The following is a 26,659-nucleotide window of genomic DNA, read 5'->3' on the forward strand; positions in this document are numbered from 1 at the left end:
AAATTCTTATTGTTTTAATACTTTACTCAAAATTATAAAAATAATAATAATATACAAATATTTTGATTTACTAAAATATTAATAATTTTGAGAATTTAAAATATTTTATATTTTTAATATTCAATATTTTACTATTTATAATTTTATGGGATGAAAAATGTAATTATTTAAAATAATAATTTACTACCATAATATTATTTTTATATTATATTATATTTTATATAAATAATATGATACTTATGAACATTATTTAAAAATATAAATTTAATACACTAATTATATTAATTATATATTAAATGTAATTTCTCCTTAAAAGCTATATAATATAACGATTAAAATACTTTTATGAATTTTCATTCAAATATTTATAAATTAATATTAAAGTTTAACTTTAAAAAAATATATCACAAGGATAATTTAGTAAAATATACATCTAAATAATCTTATATTCCTTCAACTAAACACTATAATCTTACATTTTAATAATATTATTCCGAAAAGTAATCTTTAAAACCAAATCCCCTAAATGCCTTTTTCAACCTCATTGGTCGCAGAGAAAGCAAACATAAAGTGCAAAAAGACAAAGAGGATGGATTCGAGAGGATATTGTTAAATATGATTAAAAAAGGAACAACAAAACACCCACAATCGGCTCAATTGGCTTGGCAGCTTCGGATCCTAAAATTACTGAAAAGTCATTCTTTGATAAACTTAAAGGAAAATGGCTGCCTTCTTAGTTCCACTGCTCTCCTCAAAAAGGAGCTGTTAAAGTTCTACTTAGGGTAGTCTTTTTTGGCGGCTGATCTGGAGCTGACAACGACTGCAAAACAAGAATCCAAACCCATCCCACTATAGTATCATCCAACTGGATATCTGCTGAGTTAGAATTGCCTCTACATTTATTAATACATCACCTTCTCTTGCTGCCTTTTAAGCTTAGCATTTTCTTCCTTTAAATGAGCAACTTCAAGCTCCAACTCGGTTGTGTAAGCCTTGGATACTCAAACATCAAAGGAACTCACAAAGCATGTCATCAAAAAGTATAATACATACATCCGAGCATAGTAATGTGTGGGATTAAAAGAGTCAAATAGATATTCACACCTGTTTTCTGGCTCTTGACCGAGCAGCTGACTCTCTGTTCTTCATCATTCGCTTATGCCTCATATCGTTGGATTTTTCATTAATTTCTGGAGCCCTTTTTCTGCCAAAAGTAGGGAAAACTGGCGAAGAATCAAACCCATGAACACTAGTGTTGTGAGAAGAACCAAAAGATGGAGCTGCAGCAAAACCGGTAGGAGCGTTGAGTGTTGGGCTGGACCTCAAAGGGCCACCGATGTCGACGTACCGCAAGTCCGAGCAGGAATTCAAGGTCAAAATTGTGGCGGGAGTGGGTGGTCGGGAGCCTAAAATCGCGGATCCTTGAGAAAGAGAAATGTCATTGGAGACATGTAATGTTCCTAGGGTTGGAGTTTGTTTATTATTGATGGGTCTAGCAAAATGGTCTAGAAGGATGATGTCGGGAAAGTTAGGATTGTTGGGTGTGGTGGAGACAGCAGGGCGGTCTTTAAGTGAGGGGAGAGTAATATCTTTCCACACTTCCTCCATGGATCTTATGGCTAATCGGAGACGGTGATGTGTCGTACGCAGGAAAAAGGAAGATTTAGAAGGTGAAGTAGAGAGACCCCATGAGGTGCTATTAGTGTTGTTTATACCTGGTGAGATTGAAAGAGCGGAGAATGTGGAGATGAGAAAATCAGACTGAAGAGATGACACGTCTACCGGCCTGCCCTATGGTCTGAGCCTTTTAAGGCATACTTGTGTACCGTTTTTCAATCATATATAGTTTTCTTTTAACTAAGCTGTTAATTTTATTAAATAAAGAATAAATTTCTGAAAAATACATAAATAATATATAAAAATATAAGTTAATTATGTTTATCTTAACATTTTTAAAGTATACAAATTAGTTATTAAAAAATTACACAAATAAAGAATTAAAAATGTAATCAAATAATTTGGACAAATAATATATATAAATAAACACAATTATTGACGGTGAAATTTTTTGATATTATCATAACTCAATCGTGACAAATATTTAGTGATCTTGAATGTCTATCAATATTAAATTCAAGAATCTATAATATGGATAAGTCAACATAAAATTTGACCAAGAATAAAATTAATTAAAAGAATATAATTCACATTATAAAAAAGGTAATGAAAAAAAATTAACGGTTGACGATTAGTCAAGACTAATACGTTATTGTAGATGAGAAAATATATTAGAAAAATAGAAGAGTAGCGATGCAAGAAACAAAGAAAGAAATTTTAAATTTTTTACCTAAATAAATATAAATTTTGGCCGGAGAAATCAAGCTTCCTCTACTAGTTCAATCACTACCTGATCCAATAGGCGTCGTTTTTTTTTACTTTCTTATAGCATTCAAAAGAATATTTAAAAATATAAATATTTAGTTTAAATATTTTTTAAGTCCTTGTAATTTTAAAATTGAATAAATTAATATTTTTCTAATATATATATATATATAGTTTAGTCTATGTACATTTTGAAAAGTGAGTAAATAAGAAAATTTTAAAATAATGTTAATGGTTTTTTATTACTAAAATGACGCATGTCCAACTCTGATTAAATAAATTTTTAAATAAAACGAAATCTAAAAATTTATATAAAATTACAATATTTTTAATAGACTGTAACTAATATATATACTAGTATATTAATATTTTCAAACATATATACTGAAATAAATTGTTAGGTATAATACATGAAATTATAATAGAGTGTAACTCATATATATACTAGTATATTTATATATGAGCAACTTGAATAAAAAACAAAACAAATGAGCTTTTTTCCCTTAGAGGGTTAATGTTATATGTAAATAATTTGAGATGGGAAAATAATATATGCTTAGACATCCACGATGTCTTGGATCAACCCCTTTTTCACCTAAAGGGTTAATCCAATCCATTGATTTGATTTAGTTCAAACAATCAAGTTGGAATCCAATAGCTCAAATCTGATTTCCAAAACCAAAAGTTTCAGTTAAATGTAAGGATCTTTTGAAGTGAGATGGATAGAGACTTCTGAAAATTTCAAATTAATATATATTCTATATATTTTTTATATTTTTAATTAATAATATGTTTTATCTTTTTAAAATTGAATTTTTTTTAAAAAAAAATTCATCCCTCAAGCTAATTCCGTCCTTGGTTGAATGAATGTGAAATTTAAGAGACCTGAGAATTAATATTAAAAAAGCCTTTGATTCGACAGATGTATCTTTTCTTTTATGTGTATTATTTTGTCTGTGTGGAAAAGGTCTGACCTAGTACTAAGATATTGTGGAAAAGGTCTGACCTAGTACTAAGGTATCTTTACTATATCTGTACGTGCGAGCGTGACCACAATTTGTTGTCATCACATGCACAACTGATAGTACATATAAATCTTTTTTTTTCAATCTTTAACTCATTTATTTCCTAACTTGAAAATTTTTATTTTCAGAAAAAATTATAATAAAAGACACTGGCGTTGATGCTGATTTTGACATTTGACTGAATTTTCATACTTGGAAGCATCAACTAAATTTATTTTTAGGGTAAAGTATAAAAATGGTCACTGAATTTTTTAAATACTTGCAATTAGTTTTCCTAACTTTTAAAACTTGCAATACAATCACCAAACATTTAGTTCGTTTACAATATGGTCCCGACGTAACGAACGTTTCACTACCGTTAGGGTAAATTATATAAATGTCACTGAACTTTTCAAGAGCTTGCATTTAGGTCCCCCAACTTTTAAAACTTACAACATAATTATTAATTACATTCTAAACCCTAAATTCTAAAATACTTCAGTTACATTCTAAACCTAAAATTCCAAAATACTTCAATTACATACCCAACCACAAATTCATAATTCATTCTCAAAACCTATCATAACAAACTAAACTTAAAGCAGTAACCCTAAACCCTCAAAACATAACCATTTTGAAAAAATTTAACCAACAATAAGTGAACAATAAGTGATTATTTAGGGTTTAGGGTTTAAGGTTATGTTAGACCTAAATACTCAATTCAGTTTAAAATAGTTAACTTGAAATTTTTTCGATTGAGTTTATAAAATTTAAATCAAGTTGAATTGAATTTTTGAGTTTCTGTTTAAATTTAATTATAAATATTATCATATTATAATATTATTTGATTCTAATTCAATTTAGTTTATAAAATAGTTAACTTGAAATTTTTTCAATTGATTTTATAAAATTTAAATCAAGTTGAATTGAATTTTTGAGTTTCTGTTTAAATTTTAATTATAAATATTATCATATTATAATATTATTTGATTCTAATTCAATTTAATTTATAAAATAGTTGCCTCGAAATTTTTTCGATTTGAGTTTATAAAATTTAAATCAAGTCGACTTGAATTGAATTTTCGAGTTTCTGTTTAAATTTAATTATAAATATTTATAATACTATAATATTATTTGATCATATACAATACATATATTTCTTCATATTTTTTCATATGTGGTATACATATATCATATAGAGTCAAGAGACTTGGCTCAAACTTAAAAATTAATCCACTAATTACTAAAAATTTTGAGATATTCGAGTTGTATTTTACAACTCGATTTTAACTTGAAATTTTTTTAAGTTGAGTTTATGAAATTACAACTCAAAGTCAATTTGTATCAAATTTTTTGAATCAATTCAAGTCGAAAAATAATTTTTTCGAACCGAATTGAGTACTGTTCACTTATAGTTGGTTAAATCTAACTTTTAAATCTTAAACCCAACATAATCACTTATTGTTATAGACCCAAAATGAACTAATTGTTGTTGATTATGTTGAGTTAATTGGTGGGGAAATTTAGTATTTAGGGTTATGTTTTGAGAGTTTAGGGTTGTTGCTTTAAGTTCAATTTGTTATGGTAGATTTTGAGAATGGATTATGAATTTGGGGTTGGGCATGTAATTGAAGTATTTTGGAATTTGAGGTTTAGAATGTGTTGAAAACATTTTGATGTTTTGATATAACAAATTAAATGGTTAATCATTTTTAAGATTTTTAATTATTTGAATATGAAAATTATTACTCTAAGTTTTCGAAAGTCTATTTCAATCCTTACTCAAGTGTAAAATTAAGTTTCAATCTTAAAATATTTTTGAAACAGTTTTTACAAAGTATTTCGAGCCATATTAGAGCCAAAAATAAGAATTATTTAGTATGGTATCGATACCCCCTATAGGGTACCGATACCCTTGTGAACACTTTGGTTCCGAGAAATAACAGAATGCTCGAATGGTATCGATACCCCCCATAGGTATCGATACCCCCATGAAATGGTATCGATACCCCTCATATGGTATCGATACCCTAAGACATATAACGGTCGAAATATTTAAATTTTACACTACAGGTACCGATACCCTATGAAGGAGTACCGATACCCCCTACGCTCCAAACTGTTTTATTAATTGTTTTCATACTTAAACGGCTCCATTGACTCCACTAATCATCCCCAACGTTCAGAATCAATTGAGAGAGTATTTAAACAAGTTCTGAAGCCTTTGATCAATAATAAATCATAGAGAAACAAGAAAGAAAGCATCAAATACCAAGTTTGTGCAATTCAAGCCAATTTTCCTTTCAATATTCATTTTTTTTTCAAGAACACCATTTGTGCTCATTTGTAATTATTTTTTAGTGTTCTTTTCTTGTTCTAGAATTGTGCAAACATCTTACCTTGTGAGGATTTCCTTGTAAGTTTGTAAATTTGTGTATTTCTCTTTGAAAAAGAGTGTGCTCAAGAATTGGGGTATAATTCTTGAGGGAATTGTAAGGTTACTCTTTGTCCTTAAAAGAAAGAACAAATTAGTGAATTTGTTGGAAAATCCTTAGTGTGGATAGCTAAGGTAGTGGACGTAGTCTTTGGTTGAGAAAGTCAAACCACTCTAAATCGCTGTGCAATTACTTTTAATTTTCTACAAAAGCTTCCACCAAATTTTTAATTGCCAATTCACCCCCCTCTTGGCCAATTCCATCGATCGATTAACTCAACAATTGGTATCAAAGCCTAACTCATTAAGAAGGTTTAACCACCTTGAGACGATCATCGAAGAAGCTCTACCAATTCCCGATGCAATCGACAAAGAAATGACATTTTCCTCAGGTGCTTATTATCTTGAAGAATATCCTATTATGGATTCACAACCGGTCAACAAGTCACCCTTCTTCAATGGAGCAAATTATGCACATTGGAAGAATAAGATGATGTACTTTATTCAATCCTACAATCTAGGAGCTTGGAACTCAATCATGGACAGTTACTCCTCTCCACCCGGTAAGTACAACGATTGGAGTAGAGAAGAGCAAAAATATTTCCAGCTTAATTCTAAGGCTATACATATTCTATTATGTGCTTTAGGCCCAAATGAATATGAAAGAATCTTATCTTGTTCCAGTGCCAAAGAGATTTGGGATAAGCTCCAAGTCACTCATGAAGGAACCGACGAAGTGAGGAAATCAAAGAAAAGTCTTCTCAACCATAGCTACTAAAACTTCAAGATGAAACCCGATGAAGACATCAAAGCTATGACGGATAGATTTTCTGTGATTGTCAACGGTCTCAAGGGATATGGAGAAGTAATCCCAAATGAAAAGCTTGTGAGGAAGATGATCTACTATCTTCCAAAGGAGTGGCAATCGAAGAAGACGACCATTATCGAAGCAAGAAACTTAAAGTCTCTCACTCTCGACGAGCTAATTGGTTCCCTTCTCACTCATGAGATGATGATGAAGGAAGATGAAGAAAGAGAAGAGAAGAAAAACAAGAAAAAGAAGAAGAAGGAGAAGAAGAATGAGGATCTAGGCATTGCCTTCAAATCCACCAATGAAAGCTATCAAGATTCAAGTGATGAGGTGGGTGAAGATTATGATGAACAAGAAGAAGAGATGGTCAAGCTCTTGAAGGAACTCAAGAGATTCATGACTTCCAAGGAAGTGTTCGGATTTGCAAAATTTACTTTCAAAGGTCAATGATGATCATCAAAAGAGAATTGATGATCTTAAAGCTTCTTTTTATAAAGTTGGAACAAAACGTTTTGAAATTGGAGAAAATTAAAAATCCAACTTTGTTAAAAAAAGTTTTAAAAACTACAATCATAGAGGTCCCCGAAGAACCTCTAATGGAAAAATCGTTAGAAGTATATGGGTTCCTAAAGGACTCGTTACTATTAAAGATAAGGATATCCTACACAAATGGATACCTAAGGGGACTAGGATTTTGAAAACTAATGAATATGGACCCAAAAGAATTTGGGTACCAAAAATTAGAAATTAATCTATGTTTGTAGGAAAAGGAGCATTACTACAAGGCACGGGAAATAAATTCAAAATCATGGTACCTTGATAGTGGATGCTCAAGACACATGACAGGGACAAAAGTCGGTTCATAGAGCTTAACGCCAAAAATGGAGTAGAAGTGACTTTTGGTGATAATTCAAAAGGTCACATCGAAGGTATAGGTAACATAGGTAATACCTCTTCCATACAAATTAAAAATGTTTTATATGTGAATGGATTAAAACATAATCACTTAAGTATTAGTCAATTATGTGATAAGGGATTCAATGTCATGTTTGAAACTAATGGTTGTAAAGTCATTGACATTACATCTAATAGGATTATGCTTGTTGGTCATAGAATAGGAAATATTTACATGGTGCATTTAGATTCTATAGATATGACTAATTTATGACTAGTTGCTAAGGATGAGCATGATAGTTGGTTATGGCATAGGAGACTAGGACATGCTAGTATGAGTATTTTGCAACGGCTAATTCAAGGAGACTTAGTAAGAGGGTTGCCTAAACTAAAATTTGATAATAATAAAATTTGTGATGCTTGTACTAAAGGAAAATAAAAGCGAGTTTCTTTTAAATCCATTAATGATGTATCAACTAGTAGAGTATTACAATTGATCCACTTAGATCTTTTTGGGCCATCTAGAACTACTAGCTTGGGTGGAAAACAATATGTATTTGTTTTGGTAGATGACTATTCTAGATATACTTGGGTTCTATTCTTAAGTACTAAATATGAAGCATTAGAAAAATTCATCATATTTCAAAAGTAATCCAAAACGAAAAAGGTTACTTTATAACTAGTGTTAGGAGTGATCATGGAACTGAATTTGAAAATCTTAGATTTACTGACTTTTGTAATTCAAATGGTATTAGCCATAATATTTCAGCACCTAGAACCCCTCAACAAAATGGAGTTGTTGAGAGAAAAAATCGAACTTTAGAAGAAATGGCTAGAACCATGCTTTGTGAAAACAATTTGCCAAAATATTTTTGGGCGGAAGCCACAAATACCGCTTGTGATATTATTAATCGAGTAATGATTAGGCCTATTTTGAAGAAAACTCCATATGAACTTTTTAAAAATAAAAAGCCTAACATTATCTATTTTCATCCTTTTGGATGTAAATGTTTTGTTTTAAACAACGGTAAAGACAATCTTGGCAAATTTGATGCTAAAAGTGATGAAGGAATTTTTCTAAATTATTCCTTAAATTCTAAAGCTTATCGAGTATTTAATAAAAGAACTTTAGTTGTAGAAGAGTCTATACATGTTGTTTTCGATGATAATTTCCTTCCGAGGAAGGATTCTTGTTTGAATGATGATGTAGGTATTATAAATACAAATGACGTTAGATATGACGTTGATAAACCATCATCAAAGGAAGAAACGAAAGATGAGGAAATTCATAATCCTCTCGAGAATCCAACCATTGAATAAAGGGAAGTATCTTATCCAAGAGAGTAAAACTATGTCAAGGATGGTGAGATTATAGGTGATCCATCCAAAGGGGTAACAACTCGATCCTCTCTTAGAAATATTTGCAATTATGTTGCATTTATCTCATGCATAGAGCCTAAGAATATTAAAGAACCATTAAATGATGAACATTGAATTATGGCTATGCAAGAAGAGTTAAATCAATTTGAGAGGAGTAAAGTATGGACATTAGTTGAAAGGCCTAGTAATAAGTCTATTGTAGGTACTAGATGGGTATTTAGAAATAAGCTTGATGAGAGTGGTAATATAGTGAGAAACAAGGCTAGACTTGTTGCTCAAGGGTATACTCAAGAAGAGGGTTTAGACTATGATGAAACATACGCTCCCATAGCTAGGATGGAAGCAATTAGAATGTTATTAGCATTTGCATGTTTTCATGAATTTAAATTATATCAAATGGATGTTAAAAGTGCATTTTTAAATGGTTTTATAAAAGAAGAAGTGTATGTGGAACAACCTTAAGGTTTTGAAGATTTAAAATTTCCAAATCATGTTCTTAAATTGACAAAAGTGCTTTATGGTTTAAAACAAGCTCCTAGAGCTTGGTATGAAAGATTGTCAAATTTTTTAATCGAAAAAGGTTTTTCAAAAGGGAAGGTTGACACTACATTGTTTTTAAAGCATAAAGGTAAAGATTTATTAGTAGTTCAAATTTATGTTGATGATATAATATTTGTTTCTACTAATGATGTTCTTTGCCAAGAATTTTCTAAGCTAATGCAAAGTGAATTCGAGATGAGCATGATGGGGGGCTCTCATTTTTCTTGGGACTCCAAATCAAGCAAAGAAAAGATGGCATCTTCATCAATCAAGCTAAGTACGTCAAAGACATGCTCAAGAAGTTTGGACTGGAAAATGGGAAACCTCATGACACTCCAATGAGCTCATCAACAAAGCTTGACATAGATGAAGGAGGTAAATGTGTGGATGTTAAATTATATAGGTCAATGATTGGCTCTTTGCTTTATCTAACTGCAAGTAGACCGGACATTATGTTTAGTGTTTGCTTATGTCCTAGATTTCAATCATGCCCTAAGGGATCACATTTACTAGCTGTTAAGAGAATCTTTAGATACCTTAAGGACACTTCTAGTTTAGGACTTTGGTATCCTAGAGACTCTAGCTTTAGCTTGCATGCCTTTTCTGATGCGGATTATGGAGGATGCAAATTAGATAGGAAAAGCACCTCTAGTACTTGCCAATTCCTTGAAAATATGCTGATTTCTTGGTTTTCAAAGAAACAAAATTGTGTTGCATTATCTACCACTGAAGCAGAATACATTTCAGCTGGTAGTTGTTGTGCACAAGTCTTATGGATGAAACAACAACTTTTTGATTATGGAATTGAAATAGGTACCATTCCTATCAAGTGTGACAATACTAGTGCTATTTGTCTCACTAAAAATCCCATCCAACACTCTAGAACTAAGCACATTGAAATAAGGCATCACTTCATTAGAGACCATGTCGCTAAAGAAGATGTAGTTCTAGAATTTGTTGATACTTTGCACCAATTAGCAAATATCTTTACAAAACCTTTAGACAAAGAAAGATTTTGGACACTTAGTAGAGAATTAGGTTTAACTGACCTATCTTCACTTAGTGTTTAAAATAATTTTTAGCACTTTTAAGAATAAATGAAAGATGCTTATAATAATAATTTTTTATTGCATTCTTTGCTATTAGTTAGGGGGAGTTTATGTTCTTTGGTGTAAATTAAATTTATGTTCAAATGTAGCTTAATGACTAATTTGATTAATTAAACATGATTAATTTTCAATATATGAGTTGTCAATACCACTAGAGCTAATTTATTTAACATTTTGAGTGTTTAAAACGAATTTTTGACATTTTTGTGCATAGAGTATCGACACCCCTAAGACTGGTATCGATTCCCCCTTTGAATAGGTATCGATACCCCTGTAATAGGTATCGATACCATCCTTGAATGGGTATCGATACCCCCATGATAGTACCGATACCCTATACGGGGTCTGTTAAAAACTCTCCAAATACCTCATTCTTTCAAACCCTCTCCTCTCTAGTTTTACCACCGTGCTCTATCTTTTTCTCCCTAAATCACTACATTACTTCAAAACATCAAATTTTAGTCGGAATTCAATTGCATATCAACTCCCAATCCTGCCTCAATCATTAATTTGTGCAAACAACATCAAATTCCACTCAATCCAAAATTTTTAAAGTATTTTTCCAAAAACCTCTATTTTATCATATTTTGAGCTTAGGACTAGTTTAGATTAGTTCTAGGTTGAAATAATTATCTGGAATTGATCATATGTTATTTATAAACTAGATTCTACAACTAATTTCATCAAAAACACAATATTTTTCAAAAAAAATTCAAAAATTTCGAAATCTAAAACTTTTTATTATTTCCGAAAATCATGGGTTTAATTGATGTTTTTGATTCAATTATGTTGTTTTCATGAAAATCATACGTATTATGATTTTCAAATGCTATTTTCAAATTAGTTTTCAAAACTTTGCCCATTAGGATTTTTTTAGAGAACCTTGAAATATTGAAGACTCATTTAAGTTATGGAATATATTGATATAATTGCATACATGTGTTTTTCAAAAATTATAGGTTATCCATTCTATTCCGATTTCATAAGTCATGTCTCACAAACGACCTAGATCATCTTCTAGTCGATAAAACCGACCTCAAAACCCACCTCCAAATCCAATTCCTCAAATTCCTCCTCAAATTCCTGATTCCCTTATGACTATAGGTAATTCGTGCTATAATGAACCTGGACGTAGGCAAGATCTCTACTATAGGTATTCTCATTACTTTGAGTCATATAAAATTCGCGAAGAACGTATCCCGTCCCTTCAAGCTATGATAGATATGAACTTTAGATATCTACCTACCCGATTAGATTGGAAATTTGATAAATTCTATCAACTCGAACCAATTGTTTACCAACAACTCGTTCGAAATTTCTATTCCAATGCCGTTTGCGTTCAAAATCGAGAACAAACCGAAACCATAGGGATCCAGTCCTATCTTCTAAGTTAATTCATTCACATTGATTCTCAGTATATACCACATGCTTTTGGCTTAGATGATAATGGATTATGTGATGAAAAACAAATCGTAGGTTCTTGTTACAAGGTTAGATCGAGTGCGAGTATCTTACATCATCATGATCGATTTTTTTCATCTTATGATCTCTTGGTGGTTTAGACCATCCGGAGGAAAATACTCCACTCTTAGAGCCTTAGATTTATGGTGGATACATTGTATCCATAATAATATGAAAATTAATCTTCCTCATATCATATTTTATGTTCTCGTTGACACCGTGAATCTCGTTCCTAATAAGAAAACTTGTCTAAGTCTAGCTTACGGTTGTCTACTGAGTAACTTGTTTAAGAAAGTCGAGCTTAGGGTACAACTTGATGTAGTCATCCCTCTCAAAAACAAAATTAATCTTCTTTCCTTAACGAGATCGGGATGGATAAAGGATAAAGAAACCGATGAATAGGTTCGATCCTCTGAGGATACTTCGGGAGCTAGTTCTTCACGAGCTCCACCGGGAGCGGACGACGATCCAGAGCTTCAACAACTAATGCAAGATATTGACGAAGCCGACAACGAGCCGGAGCAGCCCAAAGAATCAGCACAACAAGAGGATCAAGTGCCTCCATATTATCGTTCGTTTTTAGAGACATTTGATTCACGGTTTGCTTCCATCGATTCCCATTAAACTGCAAACAACGAAGCGGTTAATCGTCGCTTAGACACTTTGGAAGCTCAACAGATGGAGTTTCAAAGGGAAATGCTTGCTCGTATGGATGCTCTTACTCTTGAGATACAACCACGATTTTCTCCCCCTCCTGATCCTTCTATGGACGAGTAGACCTTGCTTGGTTTTTGTTTTGGATCAACTTAGAACTTTCATTGTTAAAACATTTAGATGCTTTTGTGTATGTTTAAATTTGCTTTGAATGGTTTGAATTTATTTTGGATATTTTGATGTTTGGGATAGTAATTGTTAGTTTGAATATGTTTTTTGAATATTGATCTTAAAAGTCTTTTTTTTGCATCATTTAGAATATATGACCAATTTCGATTGCACATTTGTTTATGAATATTGATTATAGAACTAATGGATAATCTTTCTCTTGATTTTGATCTTAGCAACTTAAGCTTTATTTAATCAATTGGAAAAATCTTGTTTTCTAAACCTTTTTAAGTCATCTTTTTGATTTAACAAAAAGAGGGAGTAATTTTTCAAATTTTTCAAACTTGATTTCCAAAATTATTTTCAAATTAGAAAATCTTAAAATTACTAAAATGTTTTGTTATATAAAAAATGGGGAGATTGTTGAAAACGTTTTGATGTTTCGATATAACAAATTAAGTGGTTAATCATTTTTAAGATTTTTAATTATTCGAATATGAAAATTATTACTCCAAGTTTTTGAAAGTCTATTTCAATCCTTACTCAAGTGTAAAATTAAGTTTCAATCTTAAAATATTTTTGAAATAATTTTTACAAAGTATTTCAAGCCATATTAGAGCCAAAAATAAGAATTATTTAGTATGTTATCAATACCCCCTATAGGGTACCGATACCCCTGTGAACACTTTGGTTCCGAGAAATAACATAATGCTCGAATGGTACCGATACCCCCATATGTATGATATCTCCATGCAATGGTATCGATACCCCTCATATGGTATCGATACCCTAAGGTAAATAACGGTCGAAATATTTGAATTTTACACTACAGGTACCGATACTCTATGAAAGGTATCGATACCCCCACGCTCCAAGCTGTTTTATTAATTGTTTTCACACTTAAACGGCTCCATTGACTCCACTAATCATCCCTAACGTTCAGAATCAATTGAGGGAGTATTTAAACAAGTTCTGAAGCCTTTGATCAATAAGAAATCATAGAGAAACAAGAAAGAAAGCATCAAACACCAAGTTTGTACAATTCAAGCCAATTTTCCTTTCAATATTCATTTTTCTTTCAAGAACACCATTTGTGCTCATTTGTAATTATTTTTTAGTGTTCTTTTCTTGTTCTAGAATTGTGCAAACATCTTACCTTGTGAGGATTTCCTTGTAAGTTTGCAAATTTGTGTATTTCTCTTTGAAAAAGAGTGTGCTCAAGAATTGGGGTATAATTCTTAAGGGAATTGTAAGGTTACTCTTTGTCCTAAAAAGAAAGAACAAATTAGTGAATTTGTTGGAAAATCCTTAGTGTGGATAGCTAAGGTAGTGGACGTAGACTTTGGTTAAGAAAGTCAAACCACTCTAAATCGTTGTGCAATTACTTTTAATTTTCTGCAAAAGCTTCCACCAAAATTTTAATTGCCAATTCACCCCCTCTTGGTCGATTCCATCGATCGATTAACTCAACATAATGTAATTGAAGTATTTTGGAATTTGGGGTTTAGAATGTAATTGATGATTGTGTTGCATATTTTAAAAGTTGAGGGACCTAAATGCAAACACCTGAAAAGTTCAGTGACCATTTATATAATTTACCTTGACGACAGTGAAACAACCTGTACGTCACGGACCATATTGCAAACGAACTAAATGTTTTGTGATTGTATTGTAAGTTTTAAAAGTTGGGGGACATAAATGCAAGTATTTGAAAAGTCCAGTGACCATTTGTATACTTTACCCAATTTTTTAATTAGGTTTTTAAAAATTTTTAATATAAAAAATTGAAACCATTTATAAAAGTGTTGTTTAGAAATTAAAATGAAACCTATAAGAAAGTTATTAAAACACCAACAACTAGTTGATTTAGAAAAATAAAATATTAAATCTTTTAAATAAATTTTGTTAAAACAATGAAAATATTGAAATACCTCTCATTTATTAATTAATTCAATACAAACATTTATATAATACAATAACTAAGCTAACTACAAAGTAAATGCTTTTAACCAACTCTCTAACTAACTCCTAATTATACAAACAACTTTAACTCATTTGCTTTACACTCCCCTTCAAGTTGAGAAGTGAAATATATCTTTGACTCCCAAATTGGATAATAGATACTCATGTTGTGAAAGTTCAAGTGCCTTTGTTAGAATATCAACCTCCTGTTCTGAAGTTGGAATAATTTCTGTTTGAATTAAACCCTTCTTAATTTTTTCTTTTAAGAAATGACAATCTATCTATATATTCTTTGTTCTTTCATGGAGCACTGAGTTTCCTGCAATTTGTAAAGTAGTTTTGTTGTAACTAAAGATCTTTACAGACTAATTGATGTTGATTCCAAGCTCCTTTAATAAGATTTTTAGCCAAATTAATTTAGATGTTGTTACAGTCATTCTTTTGTATTCAACTTCTACTAAAGATCTTGCTATTGTACTATGTTTTTTGGACTTCCATGAAACTAGTGAATCTCATAGCTTAACAAAGAACCCTTTTATTTATTTTCTTGTCATTCCCAATCTGAATCACAACTTGTTATTAGCTAGCATCTGCTTGAAGCATTCAACATAATTCCCAAACCATGATTCTTTTTTATGTACCTCACTACTCTAAGGACTGCTTCCATGTGTTATTTCTTTGGTTGACGCATAAATTAGCTTAAATGTTGGACTGAAAAAGCTATATAAGGCCTTGTATGTGTCAAGTACAACAACCTCCCAATTAGCCTTTGAAATTATGTTATGTCAACCAAACAGTCTTCATTTTTGTTTTCCTGCTGTAAAGCTTGGTGTTCTATTCTAAAGGTGTAGCAGCTGGCCTTGCACCCCCTACTCCTGTATCTTGAATAAGCTCAAGAGCATACTTTCTCTGGTTTTAAAGTATCCATTCTTTTATCCTTAAAACTTCAAAACCAATGAAGTATTTTAATTCAAATAAGTATTTCATTTTGAAGCTTTTATGCATAACTTCTTTCAACTCTGCAATCAACTTTGTATCACTCATTTTGATTAGTAGGTCATCAACATAAACCAAAAGAACCACAATTCTACCTCCCGTCTCCTAGTAAACATAAAATACTCATGTTTTGTAACACCCCCAACCTGTACCCGACCCGGATACGGATCCGAGATGTCACATTGCCTTTTCAAAACTTTTATTCCTTGAAAAGTCATGGAAAATTTAAGCTTTTTACTTAATTTAAGTGGTGGAACCCTTACAACAAAGATATTATTGGTAGTTCATAATTCACAATGAAATAAATATTGAATAATTTACATAACTTTAAAATAGTATGTTTACAAAAACTGGTCAGAGCATTTCCATTTAAAACATAGTGATACATGCCAACAATATTTACAAAATGATAAGAAAACCTACTATTCCAAAAAACCTACTATTCCAAAAAACCTACTATTCCAAATGGTTATGATCTGATCTTCCCGACGTATGTTGTCCTTTCTTATTCTCCACTCTTCCGATCTCTTTGAACCTACTTGTGAAAAATTTACACGCTAAGTCGTTGAATTAGTGAGGCAAATATGAGTATAAAGCAATAAATTATTTACTTAACACTTTCAAGAAACATTGATCAAGAAAATATATATAACTTTCATACACATTATTATAATCTTATACACTGTTCAATTCATACACTTTTGTTTATAGAGCCCAACGTATATTATTGAGTACTCAAGGTATTTGAGTATAATAAGGTTGTGCACTAATGTTGTCACCACTGCTCATATAAATTGCACCAAAGTGCCACGTAGAATTTGTCCCGAAGGATCGCGTAAAATTTGTCCCGAAGGACCACGTAGAATTGTCCCGAATGAAAACATAGATTTGTCCCGAAGGACAACATAGATTTATTCCGAAGGACTGTGTAGAACCCTCGACTATTGGCATGCCAACTATACATCTAATTCTCATACATATACCTTGGGCTTTAACCACATAATTATTTCCCATTTCATTATTTAAAGTGTGTCTTATTCCTATATAATATATTCTCATAGGGTACTTTCACGTAAAACATTTTCATATAACATATTCACATATCACATGTTCACCTTCATGTACATATAACAATTAAAACATAAATTTAGAAATGCAACTTAAATAAAACATAATAAAATATTGCATAAAAAATAGCCCTCAAGTCTAATATAAAACCAATGAGTTGCACTCACCTTTGCCTCACGTAAGTTTTAAATGAAGTTCATTTCCTTTTCGATCAATCTTGTACTATATTGATTCCTTCGATAAAATTTCAAACCAAATCTACACATAAATAGATCCAATATCAATACCAACTTTCCATTAACATAAAACCAATTAGTAGTTACTAAAAATGAAACAAACTCCCAATTTAAAAATCCAGACCGAATAATATCGGTACCCTTCCACAGTACCAATACTTCTCTTTTATGGTACCGATACCCACTTCAGTATCGATACCATTTTGGCAATCTGGAATTTCACCCTCAATAATAGTATCGATACCCTACTCTTGGTATCGATACCACACTTCAGTATCGATACTAATTCAATCAATATCGATATTATTCATCATATTCAACTTATTTCCTTCGATTTAACATTATAATATCGATATTGTTCTTCGAGTGGCGATACCCTTGCCCAGATTTCATTTAGTTCACTTCAAATTTTACCCAAATTAACCTAAATCTCTTACTCTTAGCTCTATCCAACTTCTCAAACTCATTAACACTTATCCTAATCAACTTATATCCAATAATCCTCTTATAACATCCAAATTTCTCTATGGAATTCTTAATACTAAAAATCATGTCATTTATTCAAACATGTTCTCAATCATTTCTAACATTTCAAATCTCTTATTTGGACCTTTGACAAGTAAATTATACCTTTAGAATCCAATTATTAACCAAATTTCAACCCTTCACTTAAAAACTCATTTCATTAATTCACTAAGAATTCTTTAGTAACTTAGTTTTTCTTCATCTTTAAGCTTCTTTAATCTTATATTCCACTTAAAGCTTCAAAACAAACCCACAAAATTAAGAAACAACCAACTTGAAGTAACTCACCTTGGAAAAAGAAGGTTCACGGGCAAGAGGAAAAAGAAGAGAAGATAACCCAGAATCCAAACTTTTCTTTCCCCTTTTAATTCCTCACATTCTTAAATGGGTTTAAAAATGAATTTTAAATTCATGTCCTGCAAAAAAGAGAATTTTAAATTCATGTCCTGCAAAAAAGATTAATATACCCTTCATCTCTTCCATCTTTTTTAAAAAGTCCTAACCCCAAATTTACAAAAATTAGTCCATGAACTTTTCAACTTATCAAATTTAACCACTAAATTTTGAATCATTACATTTCAGTCGCTGACCGGATATTTGGGGTATTACATGTTTACTCTAAACATATCCTGCTGAAATTGAAGGTTTTGCGAGTTTAGTATTCCATTGTCTCGAGGCTTGTTTCAAGCCAGAAATAGACTTTTGTAGTCTACACACAACAATTGCGCCCTGACTACAAAAGTCTTGAGGTAATTCCATGTAGACCTCCCAAGCAAATCACCTTGCAAAAAAACATTGTGAATAGGCCAATCAAAAATTGCAGCAAAGGCAAGAACAAAACGAACAATGGTGATTTTGGTAACAAGAGAAAAGGTATCAACAAAGTCAACGCATTCTCTCAGATTATAACCTTTGGCAACAAGTCATGCCTTGAATCTATCGTCTTCACCTGAAGCTTTAAACTTAACTCTAAAAACTCATTTGCAACCAATGCACACTTTTCCTGGAGGCAAAGGGACAAGAGACCATGTTTTATTCAAATCAAGTTTTGTTCAAGGGATTGAATCATGACGTTTACGAATAGAGCAAATTAGGTTGGGTGGATCACCCTCATCTCTGCAATATCTGATCCAAATTAGTTGATCAATTGATCTGATTGCGATGATATTATATATATATAAAGTTACTAAAGCCAATTTGATGTGAGAAACGGCTAATTTACCCGAATATCGTTTTAAAATATGTCTTATTAATTATGTTTAAAAAATATAATTGATTAATCATATTTTTATCCTATATAACTAAATGATAAATAATTTATTGAAGAATATAAAAAAAAATGCTAGTTTGAGATTCATTAATTGATCGAATGGTTAAGGATATTTATGATATCTTACTTTGTGTGAGTTCGAATCTAAATTTTTATCTTGGAAATATAATACTTCTCTATTTAATAAAAACAGTAAGTTAGTTCAATTATACTTTAGAGTGATAAATTTTATTACGATAGTTAAATACACGTGATTTTATTTTTAGGTTTTATACTTTTCTGTTTATATTTATATGCATAATTGTTTAATCATTTAATTATTTTGTGATTAATTTAGTTTTGTTAAGGGTTTAAAAGTTTTGGTTTTATTTTTTGTTGACAAATTTGTATATAGTATATTAGTTGTTTGTTTGGCATGACAACAATGTCGGTAACGATTTTATTGAAGAGTGTTTAATACGATGAAATTTGACAAGTAATCATATGTTTAAAATATAAACGTATAAAAGTCTTTCTCTGACCGCAAGGAATCCAAAGACTGGAGAACTTCATGAGCTTTAGACATGCAAGAGAACTTCATGAGCTTTAGACATGCAAGGGTTCATACCACTTTTGAGCCTGTGGTTGACAACTTTACTAAAACATCTCACAATTTCCTCCTTTTATAAGGTATTAGGAAATTGAACATGGACCTAAAAAATTAAATGTACACATAAAAATTAAATATATTTTTAAGGTTATAGGAATTAAACATGTATTTTAAAAAAATTAAATTAGTTTTTTAAAAATGTTAATATTTTTTTAGAATGTCACATGTTTAATTCTCAAGATCTCTAAGATCATATTATTTTTTAATCAGTAAAATTAACCACATGAACGAAAGGATACAAATAGGATGACATTGTTAATTTTAAGATTAAATAAATTATTTTAAAGTTCAAAAATTAATTTAAAATGAGAATTATAATTTATAGATTAATATATAATATTTTAAAATCTAAAAAACAATATAAAATACAAATCATAATTTAATAATATCATGTGCAATTATCTCATAAACAACTCATATCTGACTTGGAGATGGAATCATTTGTTTCTCCTAATTATTAGGGATTTTCAATCGATCGATTCGGTTAATCGATCGAATTGAACTACCTAAAATTCATTCATTGAAATTTCTTTTCTCTTTAATAGTTACTAAAATAAAAAATAAAAAACTTTTAATCAAACCGAACAAAATTCTATTAATTCGATCGATTTTTGAATTAACAAAATTTATTATAAATTTTATATTTAATATGCAATATATTTAATATTTAACCTACTTAACCAAACCAAACAACTAGACTAAGACTAATAGTATATAAATAATATATAATATATTAAATATTTTTAGTTAATCGGTTAATTAATCAATTTTGAACTGTATTAATCAATAGCCGAAGTTTTAAAAAGTTATTAACAATTAACTGATTAAGCATAAAATTAACAGACAATTAACTAAAAAGACTTTGACTTGATCAATTAAAACCGAATTTTGAACATCCTAATAATTACCATCTTAATGTTACTTTTTCTTTTTATATAGAGATCTTAATGTTACTTTTTCTTTTTATATAGAGATCTTAATGTTACTCTTATATCTTATTACTAGAACTAGGGGTGTAAACGAGCCGAGTCGGGCTCAAGTATTGCTGAACTCGACTCGAACTCGAAAACTCGCGAGCTAAAAATTATCAAGCTCAGCTCGAACTCAAAATATAATATTGAAACTCGACTCGAACAGGCTCGAACTCAAAAAAAAAAATCAGGAGCTCGATTGAAGCTCAAGACTCGAGCTCAATTGAAGCTCGATTTTGAGCTCGATTCAAGCTCGAACTCGATTCAAGCTCGAACTCAAACTCGAATTTGAAACTACAAAAATCTTATATTACATTTAAAATATATAAATAATTTTCCCTTTAATCAACCATCACCAATACATTATAATATGAATGTATGAACTATAAAAAATCTAAAAAATAAAAATACAATTACAAGAAATTTAGGATGATTAATATAAGCTTTGAAGTTTTTAAAACTTCAAATGTATTGAAAGTTTACAAAATATGACAACACATCTAAATTTATAAAAAGATGACAAATATGACAACACATCTAAATTTATAAAAAGATGACAAATATGACAACATATCCAAATTTATACAAGATGACAATATTTTCCTTACAAAAGATAACAATATCATGATAGCTGCATGTTAAGTTTACTTACAAAAAAATAATACAAAAAATGATATCAACCAGTTAAGCTTACTTACAAAAGATGGCAGTAACATGTCAAGTTTACTTACAAAAGATTGCAACATGTCCAAGTTTACAAAAGATGGGAGTTGCATGTCCAAATTCACAACAACAAAAAAAATAACAGTAACATGCCCAAGCTTCCATACATAGCACCTATCAAAAAGAGTAAAAGACAATAAATAATAATAAATTATTCTATAAAAAGCATGAAATCATTACAAATATGGAGTAAAAAAATACAAGATTAACAAATTCAAATATTAAACCTTTTAATTTGTCACATTATCGATTCTTTCAAAGGTACTGATATAATAATTTTTTTGGTTGTTTGTCATCATTCTGCAATAATTTAAAAACTCAAATAAGTCTACATATATTTAAAAAAGTAAACAAACTTTGTTATAAGAAAATACATTTACCTTATTCTTTCTTTTCACTCCATGAAGGGATCTACACCAATCACATGCACACATCAACATTTGAACTGTTTCTGGAGTAAGGGAAGACCTATAAGGATCTATTACACGACTTCCAGCACTAAATGTAGCTTCAGAAGCCACAGTAGTAATAGGAACAACCAATACATTTATTTACATCCTAGATAAAATGCAAAATTTGTTTGGCTTCTCCTTCCACCAAGCAATGACATCAAATTTCGCATCTTGACTAAAGATGCACCCCTCATCCAAATATGAATCAAGTTTAGATTTCACTTGCGGTACATATATTTCTCCACTAAAAACATCTTGCAAAAGCTCATACAAACCATTAGATGTAACATCACCTCCATGAACATCCATAGAAAATGCATGTTCTTCACTTTCTTCCACATTACAAGATGAAGAATACATTGTCAAATATTCATCAAAAAGTTGATACATGATGTCTTTGACCTTACTAATGTTCTCCATAACTAAATGTGATGGAAACATTTTGGGAAATGCAATTTCTACCGCCCTCATTTTCAATCTAGGATCCAATACTAAACCTATTGCCATTAACAAATTACATTCACCCCAATACTTGTCAAACCTTTCTTTAATGTTACCAACCATATTCTTAACAAAATCATCAGCAGACTCAAATTTTGAATACAACAACACTTTAATTCTTTGCACCTCTCCAAGAAACATGGTAGAAGCTGGATATTCAGATTCTGATATAATGTTAGTAGTGGCTTTAAACACTTTCAAAATTTCAAGCTGTTTTTCAATTTTCCCCCACTCATCATCATCAAGACAATGCTTATAAGAATGATCATGCAAAGCATATCTAGGGAATATCTTTCTGAACTTGAGAGCACAATCCAACATGCCATATGTAGAATTCCAACGTGTCTTGCATTCAAGAATCAATTTTCGATCTTGCACGTTGTATTGACTAACAAGTTCACCAAATCTTTTGAGTCGCGAGTCACTTGCATTCAAGAAGTCAACTGTGTCATGAACTTTTTCAATGATGCTTTGCACTTGTTGGAGACTATGTTGTACCATTATGTTAAGAATATGCGCACAACAACGAACATGAAATATTTTTCCACTGCAAAGAAGTCTTCCATTTGTTGTAAAATTGTCATTCAATATCTTGATACAAGAATCATTTGCTGATGCATTATCCACTGAAATTGTGAAAACTTATAAAATAAACAAATAAATTTTTTTTAGTATTATATAATCATAACAAAAAGATAAATTCTACTAATTAATAAGTATATTAAAATAAAAATAATATAAGCACACTTACTTTGTCTTCAATTTCCCACTCCTTTAAACTTGTTAAAATGCAATCAGCAATATTAGCACCTTTTCTTGGAGGCCAAATGAACAAAGTTGAGTACCCGTTTTTGAAGCTTCCAATCAAGATCCACAAAATGAGCCATAAGAACCATGTATTCAATTTTTTGCGGCTTAGATTTCCACAAATCCGTAGTCAAGCTAATTCGATCAACTTTTTTCAACAAAGCTTTTAACTTTTTCTTCTCAAACTCATAAACTTTAAATGAGTCACTTCTTATAGTAACTCGAGAAACACTATTCCATTGTGGCATTCCTCGTTTCATCATCAAATTAAATCCTTCTTTCTCCACAATACTAAAAGGATGCTCATGCATTGTGATCCAATGAGCCATAGTCTCTCTCATATTCAACATGTTAATTTTACCATCATGTAAATCACTAACAAGTCCAGATTGATTTGTATCGATGCTTGAATTAGACGATAATAAATTAATTAACTGTTGTTGCTTAAATAATATTGACTTCTTCATGGAAGTATCCAAATGTCGTTTCAAATGAGAAGTGCTCTCAGATTTCAAGACAGAAAGAGGATGTTTGCAATACTTACACCTTACTTTGCATTGTTCGTTTATGATTTCAGGTTCTAAGAAATTATCCCACACCTTTGATCATCTTGGTCTCTTAAAGGCTTGGAAAGGATTTTCAACCTCAACTTCTTTTGTTGTGGTGTCAACAATAGGTTTAGAAGCTTCTATATTGCACTATTCTTCATTAAGAACATTATCTTTGTTATGTTCATCATCAACATTCACAAAAAACTCTTCAACTCTTGAAACACCAATGGGTGTTGAAGAATTTTGTGGTTCACTAGACATATATGAAAATACAAATGACAATATAAATAAAAAATTAAAGGAATATTTATTTAAAGATAAACAAACTCATAAACAAATAATAAATAATTTTTTAATTGATCCTTATTATACAAACCAACTTGCTGTTGTTTGAAACTTTGAATCATAAAGCTCTAATAACAAGACATACTTGCAAAATCACTCTGATTAGATCCAATTTGATTCAAAATGCATGAAAGAGATATGTCATCATTAATCTATGGTGCACTGGAGATTTAAAATTAAATCTTTGTATAATTGTAAATTAAGCGAGGAATGAGCCGAGGGACAACAACAATTAACCGAGAAAACAGAAGCAGAAAAAATCGTCCCCTATTGATTCTTTTTACCGTGAGCAACGAGAAAACTGTAATGGTCAGTTTTTAAGTGACAATTAACCACTGGGGAAAAGGAGAACACATACAAAAAAAAAAGGGAGGAATGAGTTGAGGGACAATAGCAATTAACTGAGAAAACAGAAGTAGAAAAAATTCATCCCCCATTGATTCTTTTTACAGAGAATAACAAAACATAAGGAAGGAATTTGTAATGTATTTTCCTGCTATTTGAGGATCAAAAGAAACATAGAAGCATTTTTTTTCATCGAACCCAAGCAATACACAAAATCAAAAGGGTATTTTTTTTAGTTTCTATTCTCCATTGTTTTCTTAATTTTCTTGTGTGTGCATATGTTTTGAATCGAAACCAAGTCAAAGGCATAAAGGAGATAGCTTAAACGTTTACCTTAGTTGTAGTTCATCCCGCTTTGCCTCCTAGCCGTTCGAGCCTCACTGTCAAAATAAGGGGTTGTGTTAGTCAAAAATAAGTTCATTATAAAATAAGAAGATGTGGGTCTTGATAGTTTACCGTGCAGTGCGATGGAGTTTAGAGTCGAACTCATCGACCTTAGAAGTTAGGGGTTGTTGCATGTAGTCTTAGTGTTTGGGGTTTTTATAATAATGAAGATATGAGAGTTTAGGGTCAGGTTAGGCTCTTGTTTGGGTTAACCAGTCGTTGCTAATGGTGGTCAGAGTGCTTGGTTCTGAGTTTTACGGTGGCGTTGCTAGTGACGGGGAGAGGGTTTTGTTTTCATGGTAGTTGTGGGTTTTGAGAGGGTCTCGGCTAAGGTTGTTTGAGGGTAAAAGGAGAAAGCCATACCAATTTTAATGTTGAATGTAGTTACCTGGTCATCGGGGTTTGGTGGTCGAAGTGTAGAACTCCGTTGAAGAAAGGCGAGAGGAGCGGCACTGTTTTCTGGTTATGGGTCGTGTGTGAGAATGAGAGGGGGAGAGTTGGAGAAAGGGAGGCTTGAGCGGCTGAATATTTAGTTTAGGTTTAGGTTTGTTTTAATTTAGGTTTTATATATGAACTTTGGGGTTAATTAACGTTTAGCCATCGTAACCTTAGGGGTAAATTAGCTTTAGTCCCTCTAGATTTATGCGTTTTGTACAAAACAGTCTCTCATCTATTTAAATTTTCTTATTTGTTTTAAATGTTCAGGTGTCATTTATGTTATTTTCCATATTATTTTAGCTTAAACCGAATAAGATCAATTGCATATAAGACCCTATAGTTTATGCACATTTTGTATTTAAGTCATTGGTTTATTTCCAATTTTGTAAGTTTAATTTTACATTTACGTGAATTTAATCATCATTCTAAAGTTAGTATATTTAGCTTAAATTAGTCATCACATTTAGGTTTCTCTTAATTTAGTCCCTGTTTAGGATTGTTTTCTTTAATTAGTTGTGTATATTTATTTTGCATGTTGATATATTTATGTATAAGTATGCGAATGATTTATTTAGGAGTCACATAACATCATTTTGCATAATTTGTATGTTACCTTCATGTGCATAACTTAACCCCTATGACATAATCGGATTAAAGGTAATACCCTTTTAATTTAAAATTGTTTAAATGACTTTTCTTAACTCACTAGAGAGTCGTTTTAGACTATTTTAAATTGAAAGTGTATCCCGTCAGTAACACCTAAATAAATTTTAATTAATCACTTTAAAATTTGGGAATGAAAGAAAAATGAATGTTCGACTATTTAAATTTGTTGAGAAAAGGTCGTTAGAACTCACCTAAAGATCTGGTCTCAATATTTTTAAATAATCGAACATTCTTTATCTTTCTAATGGCTTGGTAATTTTAATTTAACCTATTTTGTTGCTTTTGAATATTATAAAATTCACATTTTTGTTGTTTTAAGAGATCAAAAATTAAATTAAAGTCAAACTTGTAAAATTCATTACAAAGACATTAATTAATCGACTTGGTACCGATTTAGGGCGTTGTGGGGTGCTAATCCTTCCCCACACGTAACCGACTCCCGAACTCGTTTTCTGGTAACGTAGACCTCAATTTATGGTTTTAATTAAAATCAATTTTTATTTAAAATGACAAGACGTTTTTGGGTGCCTAATCGCACCTGAATCAAAGATTGGTGACGACTCCTCGAACCGTATGTTTTTTTATCGTAAAGAGAATCCCAAAATTTTCAAAATTATAGGTTTTTTTTTAAATCACATATTTTTTAATTAAAATTAACCAAAAGAGAATGAATTAAAAATACATGGTTTTTAAAATCTCCATTTTTAAAAAAGAAAAAATTGTTTCAACACCATTAAGAAATGAATCAATTTGGAGAAGAAAAAGAGATGGGCTTTTTCATTTGAGATGGGTCATGAAATTTCAAGAGTGAAAGAATCAAGCTTTGATTCTCTTTTAATCTGTAAATTAGAAGGAATGAAATGACTTAGTGAAAGGAGAGAGAGTAGATTTGTTTTTCTTTTGCTTTCTGAAGAACATAAATCTAATCAGAAG

At 30.8% G+C, this 26,659-nt stretch overlaps 2 protein-coding genes across 2 annotated transcripts; both read right to left on the bottom strand.

The window, feature by feature from the left end:
* Positions 1 to 751: 751 nt before the first annotated feature.
* Positions 752 to 12,580, bottom strand: LOC120121394 (protein FD-like). Its single transcript, XM_039140780.1, has 4 exons — positions 12,458 to 12,580; positions 1,105 to 1,761; positions 915 to 992; positions 752 to 820 (listed from the first exon to the last, which is right to left on the bottom strand). Exons 1-4 carry the CDS (start codon positions 12,578 to 12,580, stop codon positions 752 to 754), a joined length of 927 nt encoding a protein of 308 aa, XP_038996711.1.
* A 9,208-nt stretch (positions 12,581 to 21,788) lies between these two features.
* Positions 21,789 to 22,691, bottom strand: LOC120121487 (zinc finger BED domain-containing protein RICESLEEPER 2-like). The gene has a single exon (XM_039140861.1). It carries the CDS (start codon positions 22,689 to 22,691, stop codon positions 21,789 to 21,791), a length of 903 nt encoding a protein of 300 aa, XP_038996792.1.
* Positions 22,692 to 26,659: the final 3,968 nt, after the last annotated feature.

The sequence above is a fragment of the Hibiscus syriacus genome, unplaced genomic scaffold (genome assembly GCF_006381635.1).
Source record: "Hibiscus syriacus cultivar Baekdansim isolate YM2019G1 unplaced genomic scaffold, ASM638163v2 tig00000132_pilon, whole genome shotgun sequence".
Taxonomy (NCBI): domain Eukaryota; kingdom Viridiplantae; phylum Streptophyta; class Magnoliopsida; order Malvales; family Malvaceae; genus Hibiscus; species Hibiscus syriacus.

Coding starts and splice junctions, on each gene's coding strand:
- LOC120121394 (XM_039140780.1), bottom strand. CDS start 12,580: ATGGAGGCACTTGATCCTCTTGTTGTGCTGATTCTTTGGGCTGCTCCG. Junction 1,762..12,457: donor GTCCGCTCCCGGTGGAGCTC/GTGAAGAACTAG, acceptor TCATCTCTTCAG/TCTGATTTTCTCATCTCCAC. Junction 993..1,104: donor GGTCAAGAGCCAGAAAACAG/GTGTGAATATCT, acceptor TGAGTATCCAAG/GCTTACACAACCGAGTTGGA.
- LOC120121487 (XM_039140861.1), bottom strand. CDS start 22,691: ATGGTACAACATAGTCTCCAACAAGTGCAAAGCATCATTGAAAAAGTT.